The 25009-nt window shown below is 37.6% G+C and overlaps 1 protein-coding gene across 4 annotated transcripts in view; it reads right to left on the bottom strand.

Annotated features, from left to right (window-relative positions):
• CYTH3 (cytohesin 3) overlaps nucleotides 1–25009 on the bottom strand; it is a 48818-nt gene that overhangs the window by 15197 nt on the left and 8612 nt on the right. The window contains exons 1-6 of one of the 4 annotated variants that reach the window (XM_053958107.1): nucleotides 24734–24772; nucleotides 8639–8721; nucleotides 8041–8105; nucleotides 7563–7629; nucleotides 3382–3500; nucleotides 761–841 (exon numbers count right to left, since the gene is read on the bottom strand). In XM_053958107.1, coding sequence (XP_053814082.1) covers nucleotides 761–841; nucleotides 3382–3500; nucleotides 7563–7629; nucleotides 8041–8105; nucleotides 8639–8704 — 398 coding nt within the window. In that variant the 5' untranslated portion in view covers nucleotides 8705–8721; nucleotides 24734–24772. Of the gene's footprint in view, nucleotides 1–760; nucleotides 842–3381; nucleotides 3501–7562; nucleotides 7630–8040; nucleotides 8106–8638; nucleotides 8756–22727; nucleotides 22789–24733; nucleotides 24773–25009 lie in introns of those variants that run through there. The other 3 variants (XM_053958103.1, XM_053958105.1, XM_053958104.1) reach the window with 3 other exon arrangements.

The following is a 25009-nucleotide window of genomic DNA, read 5'->3' as shown; positions in this document are numbered from 1 at the left end:
CCACATCACAAGGCACTGCACCAGAAACAAAGATCACACGGACATTTCCATTTATCTGGTGTCAGGAGGGAGTCACTTGCGGCAAAAAAACCAGGCAGAACTGTCCAAGTCAACCTAATTTGATCAATCTGTGACGGATTTTCACCAAGATGAGAAGGGATCTCACAAGGTCACTGTATGCAGGCATCCCAGATAAATCAAGGAAACTGTTCATGTAGCAAGGGAAGAAAATAAACTAAGATATCACACTTTCTTTCACATGACAAGTGGGAAACTGAGGCAAGCAGAAGGAAATCCCTTGTTTCAAAGTTTACCTCTCTGTGACTGAACATAATCAGTGAGCATGGGCAGTGGATTTCTCCCCATCCCTGCCCAGAAAGACAAGTTGAGGTGGAATAAAAGGAGGAAGAAAATTACTTATTTAAGTAAAGAGCTTATTTCTTTTTTAACCTATCTCTGTGCTAAGATATGAAATAGGTCTTCCAAAGTCCACATATGGCAGGCACACCGAGGATTAACAGCTGTTTTAGTTGTTTGTATTTGCCTGAAATGACCAGGAGTTTTCACCCTGGAGGGCAGCACACACACAAGCTGTCAGAAGGGTTAAACAGAGATGTCTCTGCCCACTTGCACAGTAATTTGTAGAGGTTGTGCTGAGCTGTAGAGCAGCTTTCTGACAAATAAATCAACACAGTGACTCATATAAACATGCAATTTGATAAAGGAAGCTCAGGTCAAAAAACAGAAAGAATTTACTCACCTTAAGGCTTGTACAAGATTGAGATCAGCGAACTCATGGAGTTCAACAAAAGCCTGAAGAACTTTAATATTAAATTCATCTCTATGAAAGACAAAATGGAAATAGACAATTACAATTCTGACCTTTAAAGACTTGTTAGTTATCTCAATTGGCTTCTGAAAATAAATAATGAAATAAACACTCATACTGATCAAATAAAGCCATCAGAAATAACCTACACATTTATTTGAAAGGTATTTTCCTCTTTAACACTAGTACTTTGCCCATTTTTGCTGGTAGGTTAGCAAAAGCCAGGACATTACATTTTAGAACTGCTTATTTAAATGACCTAAAAATAGCCTTGCCTTCTTTGCTTCACATTTGTTATTACTGTACCTGCCTTGACATAGGAGGATACCTGAGAAATTTAATCAGTAAAAAGCCTTTTGCAGAAATTGTCATGAATTCTTAAAACAATGGTTAATGTAAGACTAATTTCTTTAGCCATACAACATATGATTAACAAAATATATTTTTCCACTCTAAGAACAGAAAATATTAAAGCAGTATCTTAATTTACATACAAAGATAAGACATAAAAATGCTTCTATTGATTGTATCCAAGAAAAAGAACAGCTTCTGAAAAGAGCTGCTTAGCATGTACTGTAGTCTTACTCCATTCCAAGAACTGGCACAACAAAGTTAACTAAAATCAGAAGAGGTTTTGAATAGGCTTCCTCTCACCCATCTCCTATACTGGTATGCAAATCATGAGCCAAATTATGCTTTGTTTGATACAAGGGTGTTTAAATTCAAAACTAACACTTAAACATTAATGAGCACAAAACTATGTGGATGGACAGAACTTGGCCCACACCATCACCAAGTTCCTGTGCCAGAAGAATAAAGGTTTATAATCCTCAGGGTGTGCTTTAAATACCTCACCAAGACAAAATGTTGTGTATCAGCCTCCGCCCAAAAACAGAAAGGTGTGCACCCACCAGGAATTATCTGTTGCTTTGCTGACTAACTGCATGGTCAGACTAACCTGCAACACTCAGGTGTAAATACCTTAAAACCAACTGTTCCTTCATTAGAATGTTCCTACATTGTTAACAGAAAAACACATCACTTCTGTCAGCAAATCCAATCAATTCTCATAAAATTTAACAATGCACAATTCAACTGGGCAACTGCTTTTCAATGAAGTGGCATGAGAGTGTAATAAAAGAGAGCACTCCAGAGGGGTATGTTTTTACTTTAAGCAAATTATTTTGTTTATAGGCATGCAGTACTTGTGCTGGGTACGCCTCCAAAGACATAAGACAAATAATAAAATGCTCCAGGAAGCCACTTAAAAAAAAAGAGGTGAAGATTTACCCACATAGAAAGAAATCATAAGTCTTTTTTTTAGGATGTAATTCATCCCTTATTTATTATAATTTTTACTATATTTGTAAGTGTTACCTTATTCTGTTTCACCATTCTTCTTTCAGCTTGTTGAGTGCTGTTAGACTATAAAAGTCAGTAATATAGATTCTATCTCTTTATGGCAGAATGTTATATAAATATTTCAGTCTGCTGACTGACCTGGTCTTGTCTTCAGCTATATTTAGCTAGAATACAGAAGTAATTTATGATGGGCCCCAAGAGGGGATGGCAAAGCAGGAGAGAATGTCCTCAGACATAATTCTGTTGTATAAAAACTGTTGATGTGTCTACATATTCTGCATAGAGACTTCATAACAAAGATCTATTTTCAAAATGCTCATATTACAGTAAAAACTTTGAGTGAACCTATGAAAGCCAAGAGGAAACTGCTGAGCACAAACCATGCTGCTGCTGCTGGAACCAGACTGAAGAGTGTCTCAAAAGGGAGCTGCCACAACCCATCACCATAGGGGCACATCCTGAATGAGTCACCTTTGAGAGCTCCCTAGGTGGCACTGGAACATGTGCCAGCACATACATACACACACTCCAACCCACTGCACTGCTGCCTCTCTCAGCTGCCTTTTTAAAATCAATTCCTGGCTTACACAGCAATGGAAGTCATTTGCATTCTGACTGTGTTTTGCAACAGTGTGCATAAATATGCACACTGCATGTTTATTGTACCAAGACTGATAAGGACAGGGTGCAGCTGCCCTTGGAGACACCTGCTTAGCAATGGGACGTGTGTGTGCAGGGAAGTGGCAACACCAAAACCTGCTTGGAACCACTGTCCCAGGAAATACCTGTTTTAATAAGTAATTTCTTTACCGTCCAATTATTACTGACTGCAAATCATTCCTCCTCTGGATACATTACTAAGAGTTACCAGTAGTGTTGTAACACAACTCTCAGACATTCCAAAAGCTCCTGGTATTGAATTCTGCACTAAAGACAAAAGTTTTGGCTTACTCAAAATACTAAATTATAGTTAATTAAATGCCATTCCATAATGTACCCATTTAAAAATAACAACCTAACAGGAAGAAAACCTGTCACAATACTGTAGCAGTTTTACATCCCCACTGTAGCTTTTATGGATCTCGGAGTACTTGAGCAGCTCTCTCCTGCAGCCTCTAAAGGGGAACTACCCAAAACCTGTGAAAGGGCTTTGTAAGCTCAAGAGCAGAGTTCCAATATTTTTACTTTACCTTTCACCGAGGTAATCTCCAATTACCGTTTTATTTAATCCTTCTCCTTTATAAAGGAACTGTGCAATGTCTTCTGCAGTGTTGTGCAGGAGGTCATTTTCTATCAGAAACTGTATTCCCTAGGAAGAGCAAGTCCAAAGGAAAAGGAATGTTATGTCTTCTTCCACAAGCATTTAAGTAAATAACACTAGCAACATTTGGTATTAATATACCGACACAGACATACACTTAGCACATTAAGAGTTACATTAGCTACAGATTTTTACTTCTTTTAATAAAATGGTAAACAAATGTTTTTCAGTTAGATGAGCAATACTTAGTATTGGTTTTAAGATGAAAATGAAAACACATTTTTAAGGCTAGAAGTACTAGGCAGCAGTTTGAATCCCTCAACCCTTAATATTTTATTTGAAAGATCAAATATTAATTGAATAACGATTGCACATTGCTCTTTGGAGCTAATGTGTGTGTTGGCCTGTTCCCAACGTTGCATCAATGTCTGCAGAGCTGTAATCTGCAAAATCATATAATGAAGAGGTACATAGAAACTACTTAATTACCACCATGACACAAAATCAAGCATCTGGTATCATCTACAAACTGCAACCCAATACATCAAGCCACTACTTGCAGTAGGAAGTCACAGCTGAAGATACTGCAACCGGTTTTAAAGAGTTTATGCTGACATTGGGATTATCAGTGAATTCTGGTTGTTCTGGAACTAAACTATTCACAAAGGACTGGAGCTACACTACTCACAAAGGGCTGCTCAGTCAGCTGCTACCAAAGGCAGGTGGAAAGTCTTACCCTGTCCCTCAGAGGGTACTTGATCAAGCCCCAGGACTCCTACTCCTCCATAAATTATTGCCCTACAACTGGCACACGCTAGGGAAGCCCAGAGACTTCTCTGGAAAGTGGCAAAGAAAGGAGACTATGAGTTATACAGAGATGATGGCAAGGATGGGAGGGATGTTGTTCTGACACTGAGCAGGTCATGCAGAGATAACCACCCTCTGTACAGCCCACAGACCCCAACACAAAAGCTGCTACTCCTGCTGATTTCTTCAAACTCTAACAACATGGAAACTTTAAGTAGCCTTAATGTCTTGGATTCAAACATGTACAAAAGAGCTTAATAAATATTACTAATATCCTCTACTAGACTATTTCATAATTTCAAGAATACTAGTTTTTCAATTTCTGTAATTTATTTCATTACAAGTGAAAAAAAATCTGTTTTTTTTTTAAAGGCATAGATGGCCCTCTAGTAACGTTCAAAAACGTTATTATCCTTCTGTTTGATTAATTCTAGTTTTTAATAATGAAATGGTTACCTGCTTGACAAAAAAAGGTCAGTTTTCTGACCTAATTTAACAGGGAAAGTAAACTATGATGTTATAAAGCTTGAAGCATTTTTTAGAAAGTCTGGAATTCTCTCAGAACAATGTCATCATCATCTGAAAAATTTTAATGCCAGGCTGGTACTCTAAGAACTTAATATTTTGATAAGTCATTTCACAACAGACATGATTTCTTTGCAAAGAATATATCCATTATATCTTGAAGCAGAAATTGCCGAGCTTTCCTCAAAATTGATCCCTTCAAAGCTTATTTATACAATATTTGACTACAAAACATAGCGCTTTTTCCAATCCCAAGTTATACAAAAAGCTCTCATCTCTGTAAATCAAAAGAGAATCTTTCCTCTGATATCAGAAATAGCAGATTCCCTTGGTTCAACACCTGGACCATATTCATGCTTAGTATAAACAGACTGATCTGAATAGATGTTCTGAAGTTGTACAAGTTACTGATAACGGACATTACTTGAAGTATGGAAAACAAATTTCTGTGCACAGAAGCAGACACTTTACCATACTGTAAAAATCAATTTAATTTTCCTTTTCCTGGATTTTTTTTTTTAATTATTCCTAAGATATTAAAGAACCGGAACAGGAAAAGTAATTTGTCTGGGACAGCAACTTCAGCGTCTGGAATAAATGACAAAATAGGCCAAGCAAACCCCCAGCACCTCCTACACTATCTTTTGTCTTGATGCAAATTTTCTTTCTGTAGACTGACAGGAGACAGATGACAGCTGTACTAGTTTAACTTACCCACACAAAACTCATTGCTACAGACATTTTCAATATTCACTACAAATATTGCATGGATTTATTTTTTATTTTACGTCACTGCAATGAAATCTGCTTTGAATTTCATCGCTTTTACAGTAACTCAATTATAAATTTTGCACTTATTTAAACCCTGCCTTTGTCACAGAGAATTCATTTCCTGGGCTGAACACAGGCAGTACCAACTTCAGCATGGTGAATTTCCAGCACAACTTTGTCTCTGCACAGGGATTCTTGAAGTGTTTTACAAACTTTACCTTTACAACCCTTCCCACAAGAGCTCACCAAACCCAAACTCCCAGGTACAACATCCTGGAAGTACATAAAACACACCTATTTTCAGAGGGGGCAAGGGAGAATTGCTCTACATACACACATGAACGTGTAATGGTCTTTAAATAGAAGTGATAGAAGAAAATTACCTCACTGTGCTCCTGCTAATATGAAAACATGAGACCTCTAAAAAAAAACCTCTTTACCTGGTTTTAAAGGAGGAAACTTGGTGGATTCAACCCAAGTATTATTACCCCAGTTCTCTGCCATTCCTAAATCCAGAGACCACCTTCCCTCCTGTTGCTGAATGAAAAACATCCTTTTCCCAATGAACCCCAGGTAGCTTTTCCCAGCACCAGAAGGATGAATACATACTTCATCTGTCTGTAACTTAATGTAGCAGCTGCAAGCAACACCACGACCCAGCTTCAGAGCAGACAGCTACTGCAGCCACCACTGATCACAGGCATTATTAAGAAATTACTACTCTGAGTCTGTTCACCACATTTAAATTATGTTACAGTAGCAATGTGGCCACAGCATCTATTTATAGAAATAATTTCATCCAGCAAGAACCATAACAAAAAATAGTTAATGCTGGAATGAAAGCATCTGACATCATCCTGTGACTTTGCCACAAACTTCTACAACTTGAAAGAGCTGGAAGACCACAGGAAACTACCAGGATGTTTGGGGGTATTCTGCCCTCAAAAGAACAGAAGTTAAGCAGTCACCAAAATGGAAAATAAAAATAAAAGACACGGCCAGCATTTCAGAAAGAGTTCTTGTACTTGAGAATTTCTGTCGAATTGGAAACAGTCTGAAGAACAGAAGCCATACTGTACTTGGAACACTTCACAAAAGCCACCAAAATGTAAGTGAATTCAATACAATTGGAAAAAAAACATGTCAAGAACACAAAAAAAAATGCTAAATGATTTCCAAAAAGACCTCAAAGAATACTCTTCACAAATTCAAAATGGAATCTCAATTACAAACAATAGAGGACAATAAAACAAAGCAAGGAAGATGAAATATTAAAAGCAAAGGCTAAAGGTCAAATACATCAAAGAAGCTCTTTTAAACATTGCAGGGGAAGTCTGTAAGAGAATGTGCAAATCCCCAAATTTTCCAGAAAATTAACAACTATTTAAGAAACAGAGAGGCACTCCAGAAAGAACTCCATTACTTCTGGGTTACGTGCAGAGCAGATTCCTTGAAACTGGTATCCAAGCTTGTACAAGTCAGATAGGTACACATCTATATGTATATATGTATGTACAAAAATACAGATATTCACACATGCCTTTTTCAGAAACAGGCTTTAGATATCCAAATATAAAAGTCTGCACGAAAACAAAAAATATGGCAAAGGTATTTTGAAAGATAAAATAGGAGAGCATTAAAGAAAAATATGGCCTCACTAACAACCACACATGAAAAAAAAAATTAATTATATTTGACATCTCAACATAGAACACCTCTAACAGGTACAAAACAAGCCAGGTCAATCAATACCTGGTGTATTTGGTTGTTGATAAGTAACCTCCATTATCAAGGGCTTGTTTAAGTGAAAGAAGCACAACTGGCACCTGACCTGATGGCTGCTTCCAATTTAACCCTCTGCTCTGTGTGTTACAGGACATGCAAGTAAGGCCTATGAACTTATATTACCAGAAATATTTCTTTAAAAAAACATAGAAATATTTGTCATAGATCATACTACAAGCAGAAACTTGATTTCTGACAAGTGGAAAAAAAAAAATTCTCTACCTTCTTAGGGTCCATGTTGAATTTCTTCCTTCCCATGGCTATTTGCTTATTTCTTTGTGTAGTTTTGCTACATATAGAGACAAAAAAGAAACAACAAGCACTTACCAGTCACTCTTACAAAAAGACTTCTAGATGACCTTATCATTTGTTTTGGCTACTTGGTATTTTCTACTACAACATCAAGACATTCACTTTTTATAATGGAGAAAATTATGATACTATTTTCAACTCCTTTAAGCAATTGCAGCTTCAGGACCCATATCCTTATCAACTGGACAATAAAATATTACACTCTATCTAACATATTCTCTATCCAAACAAATGACACGCCTGCATGGGATAAAGTCAAGCTTTATAACAGACTAAATAAAGGTAATCCATCCTTTGTTTAGCATGGGAAAGGTATTTTTACTTGCTGTTCCTGGAAGACCTGTTCCAAGGTCTTACTGAATCATGTCCATATGTTGGCATTACTTACCTTTCTTCTACACTAGTCAGATTATCAATTTCAGTCATAACCTCAGCAATTTCAAATTTTAATCTCTGTAAAAGGAAGGACAATACATTAACCTATATTAGAACATCTTATGAAATCAACTATCATATAATAATATGATCAATTAGATTTTATTTTCCAATATTTGTTATTTACCTGAAGAAAAATGAACAGTCTTAGGGCTTCCTTAGGTATTTAAAGATTTTATCACAACTGAATGACTTAAACACATGGACCTGTGTGCTTGTCCCAGAGCACCAAGACCAAGCTGTCATTATCAATTAATAAGATTTCTTTGTCCCCATTTCTCACTCACTCTTATCCTGGATGCAAATCTGCTGTTTAATGAGGTTTTGATTACACAAATAAAATGTGGACATCTGCACATATTGCATTACATAAATTCAGAAGTTAATCTTTTTAAAAGCACACATATGATGCATAAATCCTGTTCACTATTAGAAGTATTTTGTTTAAGTAATTTATATGCTTTTAAAACCATTACCTGAAATTCATATTTAGGTCTGTAACTTAATCTACTGAAGGAGTCTTCTAAGGATCTTTACAGTAAATCAATTACCTCAATATCATCAATCAGTTCTTTTTTCCTGCGACGTATATTTAAAAGCTCTTCTCTTTCTTCCATGGAGAGGTCATCAGGCACTGGAATGGAACAAAACATATAATTTTTTAGCATTTGCATTTTAGCATTTGATACCTCATCATCACACATAAAACTTAATAAACTGGTTAGGAAAAATAAGCTTATATGAAACATCAGGACATTTCTTTTACATCATTTTCAGGGAAAAAACCCCAAAACAAATCAAAACAAACAACATAAATGAAATCTAAATTTAATATATTTGTAATCTCCTTTATAAAAATCCTAAGTAAGGTAATTGAATGAATGACTATGGAGAGAATCTATCTTTCAAAAGAAAAAACAGACAATTAAAGGAATCTTGTTATCGTATGATGTGGCAAGATTTGGTTCTACAGCTTAATTGCCAAATTCAAGTTGGATATAATTCTATTACATCAGTAACATACCAAAATTCTTTATGTAAATTAATTATGACTCAGAAGATATTACTATCTTCCAGGGAAAAAAAGCCAAAGAACAGCCAATGCTATACACAAGAAACGTGTCCTGGTGCTGAATTCAGACATCCCCTAATGCCAGCAGTGCCCCCTCATTTGGTTGCTTTGAAGAGGGAAATGCAGGCAGGTACAACCCAACACACACCCTAACACCAAATACCTCCCAGCAGTAGGACACACAAATACAGCAGCAGAATCAGGTTACTAACACAAACATGGGCTTTGTGTAACATCTTTTAGGTGAATCTGTAGTATTTAAGACAATTTTAGGTTTCTCCTTGGCCATGCTAAATGAAATATATGACCCTGCTGATAAAAATCAGTTGCTACTGAGGACACAAATGTGTGTCTGTCACTCATCCTACCCTCACCCTGTGTCTGACAACCAGCAAAGACCAAAAACCACTAGCATAAAACTCTTGCTTTTCTGGAACAATCAGATGTTCCCCAGCAAGAAAGTTCTTTGAACAGAGATTACTTCTGCTCATTTGTACAGCACCAGACACCAACTACAAATATTCACTTCCTGTGCAACAATCCTGCAGTAACAGTTCTAATGCTACCCACTTTCTTGGAAATAGCTCCTTAATTATAGAACAGCTTTTCCTTCCAGCTCAGTAAAATGGAACAACAAAAGTAATTAATAAGGTATGTGAGAGCAGCACACAACAAATGTAGTCATTTGGGATGGTCAAGGCCACTGTCTTATGTCCTATACACACATAACAGACTGTAGCAACAGGATTACAAAGAAGAGTTCAGCTTGAGAGGAGAGTTTTAAACACACATTTGGAACAGAGCTTCTGTTCAAATCCTAATAATGAAATATATTGATTATTTCAACATCCACTGGTTAAGCTCCTTTCCTTTTAGGATCTGAATTGTAACAAAATCCAAATGGCGACAGACCTTGTTAGACAAGAAGTAATTATGGCAAATGATTTCATTTAACTACTCCAGATACAAACATGATTAAATTACTTTCAGTTTAGGAAATGACAGTCTTCAGCTGAACAAATACCAGACTTCAATATGTTTACCTGCTTATTCTCCTCATCAGAAAGCCACTCCTAAAAATCTCTTGCATGCGAATAGTGGTAAGATTCTTTTCACATCAAACCTTACAAATACACGTCCCTACATCACATCTTTGTCTTACATGTTTACTCCAAGATCCTAAACCACAGAGAATTAATGACTATACACACACTATGTACATAAATACACCATAAATATTCCAACAAGTTAACTGATAAAAAAAATTAATACTGCTACCCAATGTTGATTATAAAAAAAGCAAATCATGTATAATCAGTCTTAGATAGGAAGTACACTCTGATATCCTTTAAAGCATTTCTGCAGTATTGTAGATGAAATTACACTGCAGCTTTACAGCAGCAGTACTAGTAAGAGATGCTAAATTTTTAACACTTTGCTGAAGCAAGACATTTTGGTAACTCTCACCTTCACTGGCAACTGGAAATACTAATCAAACCTCAAACAGAAAATCATCTTGAAGCAATAAATATTTAGAATTCATAGATGGTGTTCCTTTTTCTTCAAGGTGAGTTACAAAACCTCTGGATTAGCCACTACCACAAGCCCTTCCCAAATCTGCACACCAGTGAGTGGTACTGCAGCTTCTTCTCCCTTACTCTACCATGCAGTGAAGGCTCCTTGGAACAGGTTTGGAATATCTGGAACAACTGAAATTGCTTTTTTGGAATCAACACAAATTGTAACAGTTTTCTATGCTCAAGCAACCCACAAAAAAAAGAGAAATCAAACACCTCAGTGTTTTCCTACAGCATCCAAACACTGTCTGCTGTATTCTCCTTTCCTCTGATCACAGCCACAGTAGAGACAAGCCTCACAGTATAATTAATGATGCTGTTAGACAGAAAGGAAAAAAGCTAAATGGAGTCAGACTATGTTTTGCATTAGGGAATAACATCAAGTATTTATCTGCCACATACAAGACAAGCAGTCTGCTGGAAAAGAAGATTCTGCACTTGGAGAGCACTTATATAAAACTGGACATTATTGCAACATCTTTAAATAATGGTATGTAAATATCAGAGCCAAAATATTTCAGTGTGGGAGTTACAGTATTGCTCAACTTCTAGAAACTCTAGATATAGAGAGTATTTTTCTTCCCCTCACACTACCAGCACAGAGAAGGGATGACTGACTCGCCAGGGTCACTCCCAAGTGCACTGTCCTGTGCTCACATGAACTCTGTGTGATACTGAAGATGTCTGCCTCATTATCATCCTTCTTCTAGTTGTCTACCATTGCCTCTCTTTTCCAGTACTGCTCTTTATGCTGTAGAAAATATCAGTGGGAAACTCAATGCATCAAAAAAAAAGTTTCTGAAGAGACTTCATGTGGCATTACAGCCTGGAAGGTGTCTGCTCCAGGAGGCCATGGGACTTTATGGCTACTGTACCTGCTGTCCCAACTCTGTGTCTTAAAACAAAGGCTAACAGTATTTCTGTACTTCAATTAAGGCTTTTGAAATATTAACATAGGAGGGTAACACACAATGGTGGATTAAAACATCATCACAGTCCTAAGCAAACATTGCAGGTACATGGTAAGAAATTATCTACTCTGGCAAGACCCCTCCCAAGGCCACCCTTTTGCCTCCAGCAAACACTTCTTTTCAACCCTGTGTTCACATAATCCTCCACACAAAATAACTCATGGAGCACGTATTATGTATTTGTTCTGTAAAACTAATTTTCTAACTGTCCTCTCTGAGTCACTCCTGTGAGTTTTTTTCTTTCACCAATCTAAACACAAAGTAGACAGGATGGGAGGAGTTAGCATGAACATTTAAATACTAAAAAAGAACAAAAGCATTTCAATACAGTGAACAAGCTACAGCTGCAGCATTCTTTCATGCTATCTTCTAATCTTTAAATAAAGACAATGTTCTAATGTAAGTCATTTCTTTGAAATCTTTTCGCTTACAGGGAGAGCATTTCCTTTTTCTACAACTTCAGACCTTCAGGTACTGCTAAATAGAAAGTCAATATATTACTGATATTTTATTCATGAGGAACACAGTTGTTGAAAATACAAATTATATACTTGGCCAAACAGAAAGAAACACACAACACCATATACGTTGCAATACTACTCCTACTACCAACAGAAAACAACAAAAAAAAATTTAATATATTCCAACTTGGCCCACAGAATTCAACTCCTATAAGCTGAACTATATGTACTTAAAGTAATGTCCTGTAATGCAACATTTAATGGGACACACTTTTAATATAGTTCTGTTTACTACACTGTGTTAAGGAAAACAAACAAACTGCATCTCACCACAGAAATCAGTGTATAGTGCATCAGTTGTGATGTCACTTGGTTAAGTAATTCTCCACTATGGACAGCCAAGTACAATATCCAAAGGAGAGCATTATCTCTCAATATGAAGCAATTTTGAGCTAGCAAGTACCAAAAAAACCCAAACTTCTAGAGATTGAGAAAGAACTGCAACAGATCAGCTTGCGAAGAAAGTTCCCACAGTTTAGTGAAAACTAGGAGCAAATCCCATAACAGGAAACAGAAATCGAGTACTTTCCAAGACCATAATCATGATACTGTCCTCTTTCTCAGTAGTAAAATTCAAATATTTTCCAGCTCCCCAGCAATAACAAGTAAAACTCCTGTGCTTAAATTCACTCATTAGCCTTTTAATTGCCAGTCACCAGCCAAAGTCTAAAGCAATCTCACTTGGACCCCTTCAACTGACTTCAGAGTTCAGTCTCTCAAGAGGACACAGTAAAATATCCACAACCAGCAGAAAGCAAATATCTAACACAGACAAAACACTAATTCTGTAACCCCACTTACAAAGCAATACAACACCCTGACTCTCATTGCTCAGCTAACTTCTTGGTTTCATAAAGATAAACATTCTCCTTCTTCTGTGTCAGTTCCAAATAAGTGGTCTTCAGTATTTGCATTCCAAGCAAAAAAACAATTAGATGGAATTTAATTTTGCTGCAGTTGAAACATCTTGCAAGTGTAAAGATATTTACACAATGCAAGGCTTTAAACTAAACAAACCTTTCCTCACCCATACACAAAATGAGCAGACATGTTTCTTCTGGCCTTTAAAATAATATACATTCATCTCTGAGAACAAATCTGATTGTCTCAGAACATTTGCCTCAACGGATATTCTCAGGCTATTCTCTCTTCCTTTCCCCCTACACGTTCCCTTTTTTTAAAACTTGATTACAGGAACATTTTCCAGCTCTCAGACAAGATGTATAAACAATGCTCCAACCACTTTGGCTATTAAAAATTCCATAGAAGTTTTCGTAGGAGGACATCCTTCTCAATAGATTCACTTCACAGTGTAGAAACAAACTACATGTAGAAAATCTACATTAAATTCCATCAGTAAAATCAGCTGGGTTTGGCTGCTCCCTTAACTACCTTACTATGTGAATCTGCTTTTTAGTCACTGCTGAGCATAGGAGCAAATGACACTTCCATTAAGGGGGGAAATAATCCTGTACACAATATCCTTTCACACACAAAAAAAATCACCAGTTGGTGGTATGAGGAATCTAGGACAGAATCCATGGCTTGCAGAGTTATTTTGAGTTTTCAATCACAAGGGACTCTGTGGCCAGAAATCACATTAGTGGCCAAACCCAGAAGAGAACCTCCAACGCACATCCATCATTCTCATTGTTTAGCTGCTGGAAATCACACCATTACAAGATGTTCCTGAAAACATTTTTTTCTTTAGGATAAGGGCATACTTTGCAGGAAAGTTACAGTAAAGATATTACCATTTTGTGCTTCTAATAAGAGGAGGGGGGGGGAACCCTAAAATATTAATATTATTACTACATAAAAATACATTTTCAGGAATTTAGAGGAAATAGTTTCCCTCTGACTTGCTACACCTTCGAGAATTTTTCCTTTTACTTCTGCTGCAAAGGAGGTTTATTATATCAGTGGTACACATTTGTGTAGGTTTTTTTTTAAACAGACAAAAGCATAAAAAATTGGAAATACGAAATACATTGTTTTATATATAAAAGGTCCAGCAGGGTGACAGTACCATCAAGCGTGAAATCATCTCTTGTAAAAACAAACTGTATTTCTTATAATCCATAAGAATTACTTCAAGTAAGGCAAGATTATGTTTTTGTTCTGGCCAGAAATAGCCCTACATAATTTGTTAATGTGTTAGTCTCTCTAGTCAAGCAGAAAGCAGGCAGTTGCAAAATTGTGCAAACTCAGGGTCCAGATAACACTGATTTGGAGGGAAGGAAAATTTTACCTGCCTCCCAAAAACCATCTTATTTCAGATATCACAACTGATAGGCCCTGCCATGGTACCTGCAAATGTTTCTGTCTATGGAGTACAGAAGGCAGAGGAGTCAGCAGCAAAGGCAGATGTGTCTTTACAAATGTGAGCAGAGACCAGAGCACCAACAGCTGTGCAGGGGAGCAGGGAGGGAAAGGCTTCCCAGAGCTCTCGCATGAGCTGCTAATCCTGCCTGGGAGCGATGAGCTGCCCTTCTTAACGGCACCGAAGCACAAAGAGGCGCTTCACAGCAACTTCCAGACCTTCACCGTCCTGTACAGATACACCCGCAGAAACTGGAGAGGCACCTCCCTTGCTTTTTAGCTCCTATTTAGGCCTCTGACACAGATACAGGCCATTAGAAAGCAGGGTGTGTTTAAGTTAATGAGTATTTTTTTTTTTAACTGTCCGTGCTCTTTATTTTCATGAGCAGGCAGTACTGAAGGTCATGATTATATTATACTGACCTCCTTTAATTCAATAGTGTCTTATTTCAACGTTTTATGGATTTCCATTAGGAAACCAAATGTTTTGCAGCAACTAAACACAAGAACCACTTTTAATCACATAAAGGAGCATCACTTGGGGAAAAAGAAGAAAAAACACACAGGGACGAGGTCTGAGCAAGATTTCACAGGTAATGAGTTGGCTCCTCAATGTTCCTGCACTGCTTTGCCATTCGATGCCTGGGCCCTTTTTTTTTTGAGTTGGCTTTTCCCCTTTTTAGCAGGACAAATGGTTTCACCAAGGGACCACAGAATTCCCCAAGACAATAAAACAGGCACAGCGGAAATTCCTGGCAGCACAAAGGTACAGGGGGACAACAATCCCCTTGAGGTCAGCCAGCCCTAAAACCAGCTTAGCTCAGCCCCAAAACCCCACCCTTACAGCCTGTATTCTCTAAATACTAAAAGTAGTTCAACCTGATATTAATAATAGATAAGCATAGATTTCCTTTCAGAAGCATTTTTCTTTTGAAGTCACTCTAGTCTTGCTTCAAGATCAGAAGATGCTTCTAGGCCAACTTTTCTTTCTAAAATATGTAAATACAAATTACTGAATATGAAAAGAAAGCTGAGTTTAACTTAACATTTTAAGTCTCTTACCCAAATACATTAATACTTCCATTAATAATAGAAAGTGTTAAAATATGCATAGCCATGCATATTTAAGAAGTGCAGAAAAAATTTATGCCAGCTAATGTGGAAATTAAAAATGAGATGATGGCCACACTGTAGTGGTGTGTGTTTCAGAGAGGGCTATGAACAGATTAGCACAGATATAGGAAATACTATCCAACATAACATGTGCCTTCACCAGCATCAGTTACCAATTACTATTCAGGAATTCTGGTGAATCACCATTCTGATTTCAGTGTTACAGCTACACACTATCACATTATCACATCTTAACATCACAGTCCCCTTCCAACACAGAAAACAGTAACACTGAAGTAATGTGGGACAAATGCAATGCTGTGCCGTGCCAAGCACTGTAAGTAAAAATGCACAGTCTTGTATTGTGCTGCTGGCTTAGGGACAGTGGGGCCATCTAGACTGCCTTAAAATTTTCTTACTCTGCTTTCAGCTTTTTAACAAAATGATTGCATCTAATTTATTTTCTGCACAGCAAATAATGAGGAAGGGTGACCAGAACCAGCTTTGTGTAGTAATACCACCATCATAAATACAGATATCACTCTTCCAAAACAAAGTGACCGCAAGCTTTTTCTTTACACTGCATCAAACCAACAAAATACTGTCAAACAGAAACAATTTTTTTCCCCCTCCTCATTATCTATGCTGCAAAAAAAAAGTAAAATCTCACAGAAAAATAATTTCGGGAAAACTCAGTCATAATTTTCTCTCTGTGGAGCATTTGTACGTGCAAAACTGGAGAAACAAATTAGGAACTTAGGTAGTACCATAGCTGAAATCAAACAAATTTTCTCTGATGCGTGCATTTGAAAGCCTTTGCTTATAGTACATTATATTTATAGCATGCATTAACACAAATTTAGTCTTTACAGAGTGGAAGTCTGCAAATTCTGAATTTCTTTTGTACACGTTCATGACAAGATTCAGGTCACAAAAAATTTTAGCACCCCCTGAGGAAGAGAATGATCCAGCAATAACACGTGGGGAGATCAGGGATAACAGCTAATAGCACATTGTCTATCCACTGGCAATGCAGAACAACAGCCACTTTTCAAGTGGGAGTCTTGGGAAGGAAATCAGGGCTCCCCCTCAACACTATATAGGAGGTGAAAGGAACAGATCACCATGCCAACTATGCACAGCATTGCTAAGTGTCACATTAGAGATATCATGTCTTTAGCTGAAACCCTTCATTCACTACAGAACAAAGAAAAGGCAGTAAAAGAGCAGTGGATTTTGCTTGCCTGCAGCAAAAAGAGAAAATTCTGAAATTAAAATGTGTAGATGCAATAGCTTTCCACAAGTAAGATCTTTTAAGCCACACAACAGAAGTAGGATGTGCCTTTTAACTTGGGGCATTTATGGTTTTGCCCAATACAACTGTAGTGCATTACCAGACAGAATTATACATAGAACTGGATGGAAAGGGACTGGATGGTCCCATTACTAATTTCTATGACAGCACAGCTCACTTCTGATTGAGCCAAGCATACAGACAACACTGACAGGAATTGAAAAATACTTTAAGCAACTCTTTGGATGACCAGGACAGGAGAGTGGCCTGCTCAGACTGCTGATGGAAAATGGGTGGAACAAGTGGGAAGCTGGATAGCCTGAAGTACTGCAGCCACTGCGAAGGATTTGGTTCTGTGGTCACTTCAGCACGTTTGGGATGACTCCCAGCAGCTCTGTAGAGTGTGAGGCAAAGCTTAAACTACTGACAGGAGAAGAGCAAATACTCCTGTCAACTTCTTTTCCTTGTCAGTTAGGAGAGGACTCTTTCTCCCAGCCATCCCAAGGAGTATGTGTGGATGAAATGGAAAGCAGGGACACTTCATTCCCCACTGGTACGTGAGTCCCAGTAGTCCCTGTGAACAACTGGACTAACCAGACATGTCCTGCTGCCAATTTAGACTTCTTTCAGCTCCAGGATCCAAGCAACTCAGACCAAGGATGGGGCAACTCCTCCTGAAAGTAGAGGTCATTTCATCACATTCTGCGTGAGGAAGAGGCAAACAAAAACACTGATTCCTTCGGCTTTTGAAATAGTATGGGAAGGAAAAAAGAATAAAACTGTAGCAACGTGTTTCATCTTTACCCTTACAGAAGGGCTGTGTTTCCCCAGTTACTCCGAGTTACTAGGAAGAGGAAGTGGTTGGCTGGCAGGTACCTACATTTTTTCCTAGGAGAGATCTTGGAAAATAGACTTGAAAAGCAAACACACCAGAGTAGTAGCAGACATTCCTGTCAGATCCATTTCGAGGAGCAGCACGGAAAATTGACAGGAATGTCGCTGAGCAGCTGCAGGGGGGTCCTGGAGCCCAGACCCTGTGGTCAGCCGCCAGCAACACCCCCAAATCCTGCTCAGTATTCAAGCACAGCTCATCAGACCTACCGTGTTCCCAGCAAAACAGCTGGGCTCAGACAGGCTTTCTGTCACAAATTTCCAGTGACATCTACTCTTGGCAATAAGGGATCTGCTCACAGCACTGCACTCATTAGTGAAGAGCGATAGCCGTTACTTAGGGTTGCCGGCTGCTTCTAAAGCACACAATCCAATTCTCAGACAAAGCAAGGCAAAGTTGATTTTTCCCCTTCCCCCATCCCTGCCTGACACAGCTCTGGAGTTAGATTTCAGAACAGTATTTATTGCAGAAGCTTTCTATTTATTCATTTTCCAAGATCGGTTGCACGCTGAAGGAGGTGAAACAACTGCTGGATTTGAAAGCAATCTTCCTTCCCTGAGGAATGTCTCCAAAGGCAGCTACAGAGTGCCACACAGGACTGCTCATCTATCAAGAAACTGCCTGAGCAGCATTTATAGTCACCCAAAACAAGACAGATTCCAGGATTCACGACTCTGTGCACAATGTGATGCCTGACGTTGTGTAAGCCTTTGAAATTCCTGCAGTCTCCTCCAAAAAAAGTAACTGTGGTACCTGCTATGGAAACCACTGAGCTGCAGTACTTGGAGAGAAATGCACTACAGCTAATATAGCACCTTGCTGCTTGGCTATCTTAGGTTTGAAATGCTCCAATTTCTTACTATTACATCAACAGGCCCCTTGGTCAGATTGCCTGAAGTCTGAGAGGGCACAGAGAGAGTCAGGAATTTACTAAGATTTCTTGGTGAAGGAATAGCAAAGCTTCGTTTAAGACTGCAAAACATTTTCAGATTCATCAGAAAAGAGTACACAAAGCTTTTGTGAATTGTTGGTTGCCATCACACCATGAAACAATTAGCTTGACAGGTCACTAATTCAGATATAAAAGAGCTTTTTATCTGGCCCACTGATAACAAGTCTGTTGGATGGATCCACTTACCGTAAGGTCAAACCCCTGGTCTCTCATTCTTTGCTTGGCAAAAGCCCATCAGCAGTCATACCAAATCTACTTCACCATACTTCCAAAATAGAGCACATTCAACATCTGCTGAAATTCTTCTAAGTACAGACATAAGTTATATGTTACAAAAAGAAAAGCTTTTCATACTCCAGGCAGACCTCCTGGCATTCTGATCAAAAACTCATTTGAATAAATACATTCTTCCTATTTAAACTTTCCCCAACCGTTTCAACTAAATCTGCTGAAATATTACATTGCCCTTTCTAAGCTGTTTTCTCTGCCCCTTACTGGCAAAATCACTGCATTCCTTCCAGAGATCAGTGAAAAATAATCTGAACACATAATCTTTTGTACTTTATTTTGAAGTAACTTAGTCATTTTTCTCAGCTAAGTACCTAACAAGAAAAAAAAAAAAATCATATCCATACAACTTCAAAGATCTAAGCAATTTAGTTTTATTACTCTCAGGGTCTTGAGATTCAGCAATTTCCCTGCAAATGTAAGCAACTAACTGGGATTCAACCCTCAATCTCGTTTTTAAGTCCACCAGCTCCCACTAGTCCTGTTAATAAACATTTTTTCTAAGATTTCCACTTCATCCTGTCATGCTCAAATACTAAATATTTTTGTTGACTAGGAAACATTTAAGTAGGACTACATGTTTTAGTCCTGCAACCCCTCAACACGGCACAAAAGGTAACAATAAAAGATATCACTTCCTAAACAGGTAAAACCTAGAGCAAATCCTGAATTTTCACCTGCACCTACCAGCTCCATTGACAGTGTGGTCAGATGGAGACTCTGCTGAACACCCTTCCAAAGAGGTAGTGCCTTCAGAGCAGTGTTCTACCTGGCACAAGCTTTCATTATACAAAGACAAACTTTGTGTAAGACTGAAAAAATCTGACTCATATTAACATACTTGCAATTATCCTAAATTTGCCTTAGGGCAGCCAGAAATACCAAGCTATAACTTCTGTTAAGCAGTCTGCAGCAAGTGTCTGCAGCTCCACTGACACAGCTCACACACTGAGCAGTGGGAAAACTTCATAGTGCAGTTCAGAAATTCTTCTGTGTATCACAGACATGGACAATGCAGCAGTGAGTACAAACCACCTGGAGAATACCATTCACAGGTAAACTCTCTATTGTTTAAATGATTTCCTGAACACTGAAAGAAGTAATAGAGGAAGTGGCACTATTAACTTTTGTCCCCAAATAATTCTGACATACATCTGCACAGGCAGCAGTCTACAGTCCACTTGAAAATCATACAAAAACTACTTCTAAAAGATTCTTGAATCATAGCATCTATTCTATGTTTTTAAAATGTCTTAATAAAGGGGACCTTGAAACTTTGTTGAAGCATTTGAAGCTCAACCAGAACACCTAAGTGCCATATTCAACTGACCCTGCAGATGTTTAACCAGGATCTCCAAATGTTCAGAAGCTGTTTCTGAAAAATTACATTGCGGTCCTTTAAAGAAAAAAGTTCAACAAAAGTAAATTATAACAGGTTTTAATCAGGCTATTAAATTCCATTAGATCTGACTGCAAGTATTTATCAAGTTCACAACTGATAAGACAACTGGAAGCATCTAATTTTTCTTTTTTTGAATTCTTCCAAATTCCTTGTACCTCAAAGCAATGTCTCAACATACACTAAAGAACCTCAAAGCATAATTAATTACAAACTCACTAACAATGAAAGTCCAGCCATCCTGTGTTATCTTAGCTAAGAACTTATGAAAATAAAACCTTATCATAAATTTTCCATTTTAAAGGCCGAATTGGTCGCTAATGAAATCTAGAAGTATTTTATACTGATTTAATGATGATGTACATGCTTTCACTAAACCCCACAGCATGCCACTTTGCACGGCACACATAATATGCTCGTACTAAATAGATGACATATTTTCCATTAGAAATAGCACCAATGGAAAATGACAACTTACACAGACCCACAGAATATAATCACAACATTGTTCACTAATGCCTGCCACCACTGTTAACTCTATCCCAGAAAGTCTCGAGAGGAAGCTAGATATAGTAGCAGAAGCTGATGAACTTCCAGCTGTAAGGGGGTGGGAGAGAAAGGAAGCAGACTGATTAGTTGAATAGATTTATTGTATGCACATATTCTATGCTAAAACCCTGTATCTACTTCAACATACATTTTTTTGAGTCATTTGACTGTTCACAATTCAAATACAGGAAAATGCTATCAGACTAACATGTGTTTGTTCAGCAGGAAACCCTTTCTTCAAAATGTAAAATGAGGTAGTGAAAAGCCAAAACTTTGCTGGAATTGTTGTACTATTATTTCTCCAATGTGAGAAGGACCTTTTGATGTTCTCCCATCACATTAGAAAATCAGATCTCCTAAGCCCATATGAGCTCCAGAGAAAAACACAATACAGTAATAGTTGTAAGGCAGTGTTCTCTCCCTCTCCAAGATGCAAGACATTATCATACTACTTTCTTCAACTTAGCTGGCAGATTTTATTCTCAAGCCACAAATATTTTCTTAATTTTCCTTATAATGTGTCATGAATACAGCCAAAACATCCTAAAGCAAATCTGTAAGCCAAGTTTCTTATTCTAGTTGCTGTATTTTAATGGTCTTTGACATTGGCAGAGTCTACATAAAACCAATTTTGCAAAATGCACTGGAAGTTGACCTGCACTTCAAGAAAACAATTAACTGAGAGATTCCTTTAGGCTCTTCACAATTCACATAAAGATCATAGCCTTTAAAAATTGGAAGAAAAGAACTCCGACTACCATTCTTACTAAACAAGAATAAAATGTAGTACTGGTTATTTAATCCCTGCAAATGTCAAAAAAAAAAAAAAGGGTAAAGCAAATTATTTGCATGGTGTTCATGTAAAATACTGTATGCAAAAGAAGGACATCACAGATATTTTTGCATTGCAGTTGGTGTGTGCTGTAAGTGTTCTGCCTTCAAAGCACAGCGTTTGTCCACATTTCGCTTCCCCTTGAAGCCAGAGATCAGCTCCTACTTGCTCAGGAAGGAAAATAAGTTGTTTTTGCTGTTCTGTTCTAGCACTAAGGGGCAAAGTGCCAGGCTATCCCACAGCCAACAGACCTACCAAAAATCTTCATCCTTTCTTTTCTCTTTTTCCTCAAAAAAAAAATTAATATCAACAACCAATTAAGGCACATGGAAAGAAATGCAGAATCCAGGTTATGTTTGAGACAGTAATTATGTTTTAAAATTCATGTCACTGTCAGTATTGATGGATATAACTTACAGTATTTGAAGTATCTTTCAGTCAATCAGGACTTATAATTTGTATACTATTGTTATTAAAGTTCTTAAATTATACTAGTGTAATTACAAACTGATTGAGTACTAACAGTCAATATTAAAGGCTTGGAGTAACAGTAAAAAAACTCTGAAATTCAGGCAGCTATTTGATGAACTTCCTCAGCAAGTTAAGTTCAGAATGAAGATTTGTAAAGAAACTAGATAAATAAAACACAGAGTTGGAAGCACCAAATATACCAAAGCTAAACCAAATTCTAGAGAAAAATATTAGGCTTCTCCCCTTCTTACATCCTCAGGATCTGTAAAACAAAAACCAGCAAAACACAGCATAAGTGAAATTAATAAAACCAAACCTGTTAATCTACTCCATGTTGTAGCATTACATACTGCACCAATACTGTAAAGAGAGTAAAGAGACTAAAACCTTGTACTGTGAATGAGAAAACAGCATCTTCTTCCATTAAGTAATTTGAAAGAACAGGCACCTTCCCATTCCAACCAGTTCACTTCATTGCTGTTTAAAAAATTAAGCAAAAACTCTTAGATGACTTAAAGTCTACAGCAAAATCTGAAGGCGTTTAAGTATTTCAGGATGGGATTTATGGCAGAGCTCTGAAATGGATACTCCTAGTTCCTGTTGCTTTTACTGGAATACTTTTATAGAGAGTCACTTTTTTCCCACCCTACCCTTTTCCTTTACTGAATTTCCACACAATAACTTAGATCTGACCATCACCGGACATCTGAGCAACAATAAAAAAAAGTTACAGCTGGATCCTGTATTAGTCCCAGCTGCGCAGGATCTTTGGCTGCCTTCAGAAAACAAGACAACCAATAGGAAAACAGTAGGAGAATTTCTTTTAGCAGCTTACCTCCAAATAAACTGTTTTTTCATATGCTAATACAACAAATTATTTTACTAGTCAATGCAAAAGATGCTGTTCTTCCTATTTTTCACCTCATTTCTAAAAAAAAAAAAAAAATTAAAAAAAATTAAAACTTCCTTCTTCAAAAACTTTACTACAAAATCCCAGAAAATAATCATCTCCATATGCTCTTTCAAGTCTAACATACCACAACGGATTGATCTGCCAAATCCACCCACCCACAGGCTCTATAAACTTGAGAGTATTATTTGTATTTAATTTGGATTACCAGTTTCACCCAACCTTTCCCCTTCATAACACATGTTACTTTTCTAGGCTTAATACCCAGGTAGAAGACACAAAAGGAAAATAAATAAGTTTTCAGCCATATAAGAACAATAACATAATGTATACTCTCTTTACTTTGAGTATCAGTGAATTCACAGCAGAAAGACTTAAACCAGTCTTTTTTAAATGTTTGCTCTTATAAAATTCGCCTAATCTATTCATGTGATACTATGTCATTTATTGGTACAAGACCAAGACTAAACACTGCAGTCTTTCTAGCTTACACTGCACAGAATGAGAGTGAAGAAAGTTACATGTATTCTTATTAAAAAAAAAAATCACTGGGAGTGGGGAAGCTTCCGCTCAGATATTTAAAAAAAGAAAGTTACTATATTTAATGCACAAAAATCCACTTCCTATAGCCAAAAAAATAATCAAATCCATATGCTCCATTCATCTACCCTTGCTAAAGCATGTACAGCAAACTGAAATGTCAGCTGCCTAGAAAGGCTGATCACACATAATACACAGAATACAGGCTTAAGACTCACCCTGAGATTCCCACAATTCTGAGATTACAGAATTAATCAGCAACATCTACACAAAGAATAAACTACTCCCATACACCTGGAACTTTTTAATCTCTCCTTTCTGTGACTGCAAAAGTTTTCCTAGACACAAGAGCCAATTCCCTAAACTTTGACTAGCCTTGGCTACCAATTTCAACTTCCACTTCTGAAATGGTTAATCTGCAAACTGCAAATCAGGGATGATAGCAGCACAAATGATAAGAGATGGTGGGAACATGGGCACAGATACTCTCCCTGTCCCCAGATGAATGTTGGATGCTGCTTTAAAATGCTGCTACTACATGATACGATAATTTTAATGACTAAAAGGGTATAGAAGGTCAAAACAGAATAGCAGAAGAGGAAGTAAAATGAGAAGTCTATAAAGTAACACAGTTTCTTTTGAGTCTATGAACATGTACTTCCATAATAAGGACTACTCGTTTATGCATTTTCATGACAGATACCAAATGCAAAGCGAGTTTTCCCCAATTAGTACATACCAAGTTTACAAAATACAATATTATAGCAACGATTATTTCAGCCAATGAAGGCTCTTGAAGGCAAACAAAGGCTTGTTTTGGGTGGGTACCAAGCAGAACCCTTTCAGTTAAAAGAAAAGAAAAAACATCTTAAAAATTGAACCAAAAATATGAAAAATGTAAAGGGAGAAGCACAAAGCAGTAGAGAGGTGTCCATTCACCTACCCCATGCAGTGAAGTCCAGAGATCTGTTCACAGATCTGCTACAATGGATCATCAGCAGGCAGGGTTTGCACACAGCAGCTCCTGCCTGGATCAGAGCCAGAGGAGCACTGCACCTGTACAATAGAGGGGCCAGGTCCTTCTGGTATCTCAAGAAAGACTGAGAATGGTCCAGTGCAGGACCCAGCCCTGTACTGTATACATGAAGAGTTTCATGGTCAGAGAACGTATGTAACTTGCAAAATTCTTCCCCAGGAATGGAGTTTCTCCTTAACAGAG

This window comes from Vidua chalybeata, chromosome 16, assembly GCF_026979565.1.
Source record: "Vidua chalybeata isolate OUT-0048 chromosome 16, bVidCha1 merged haplotype, whole genome shotgun sequence".
NCBI lineage: Eukaryota > Metazoa > Chordata > Aves > Passeriformes > Viduidae > Vidua > Vidua chalybeata.
Note: the sequence above shows the minus strand (reverse complement) of the source record. Positions and strands in the feature narration are given on the sequence as shown.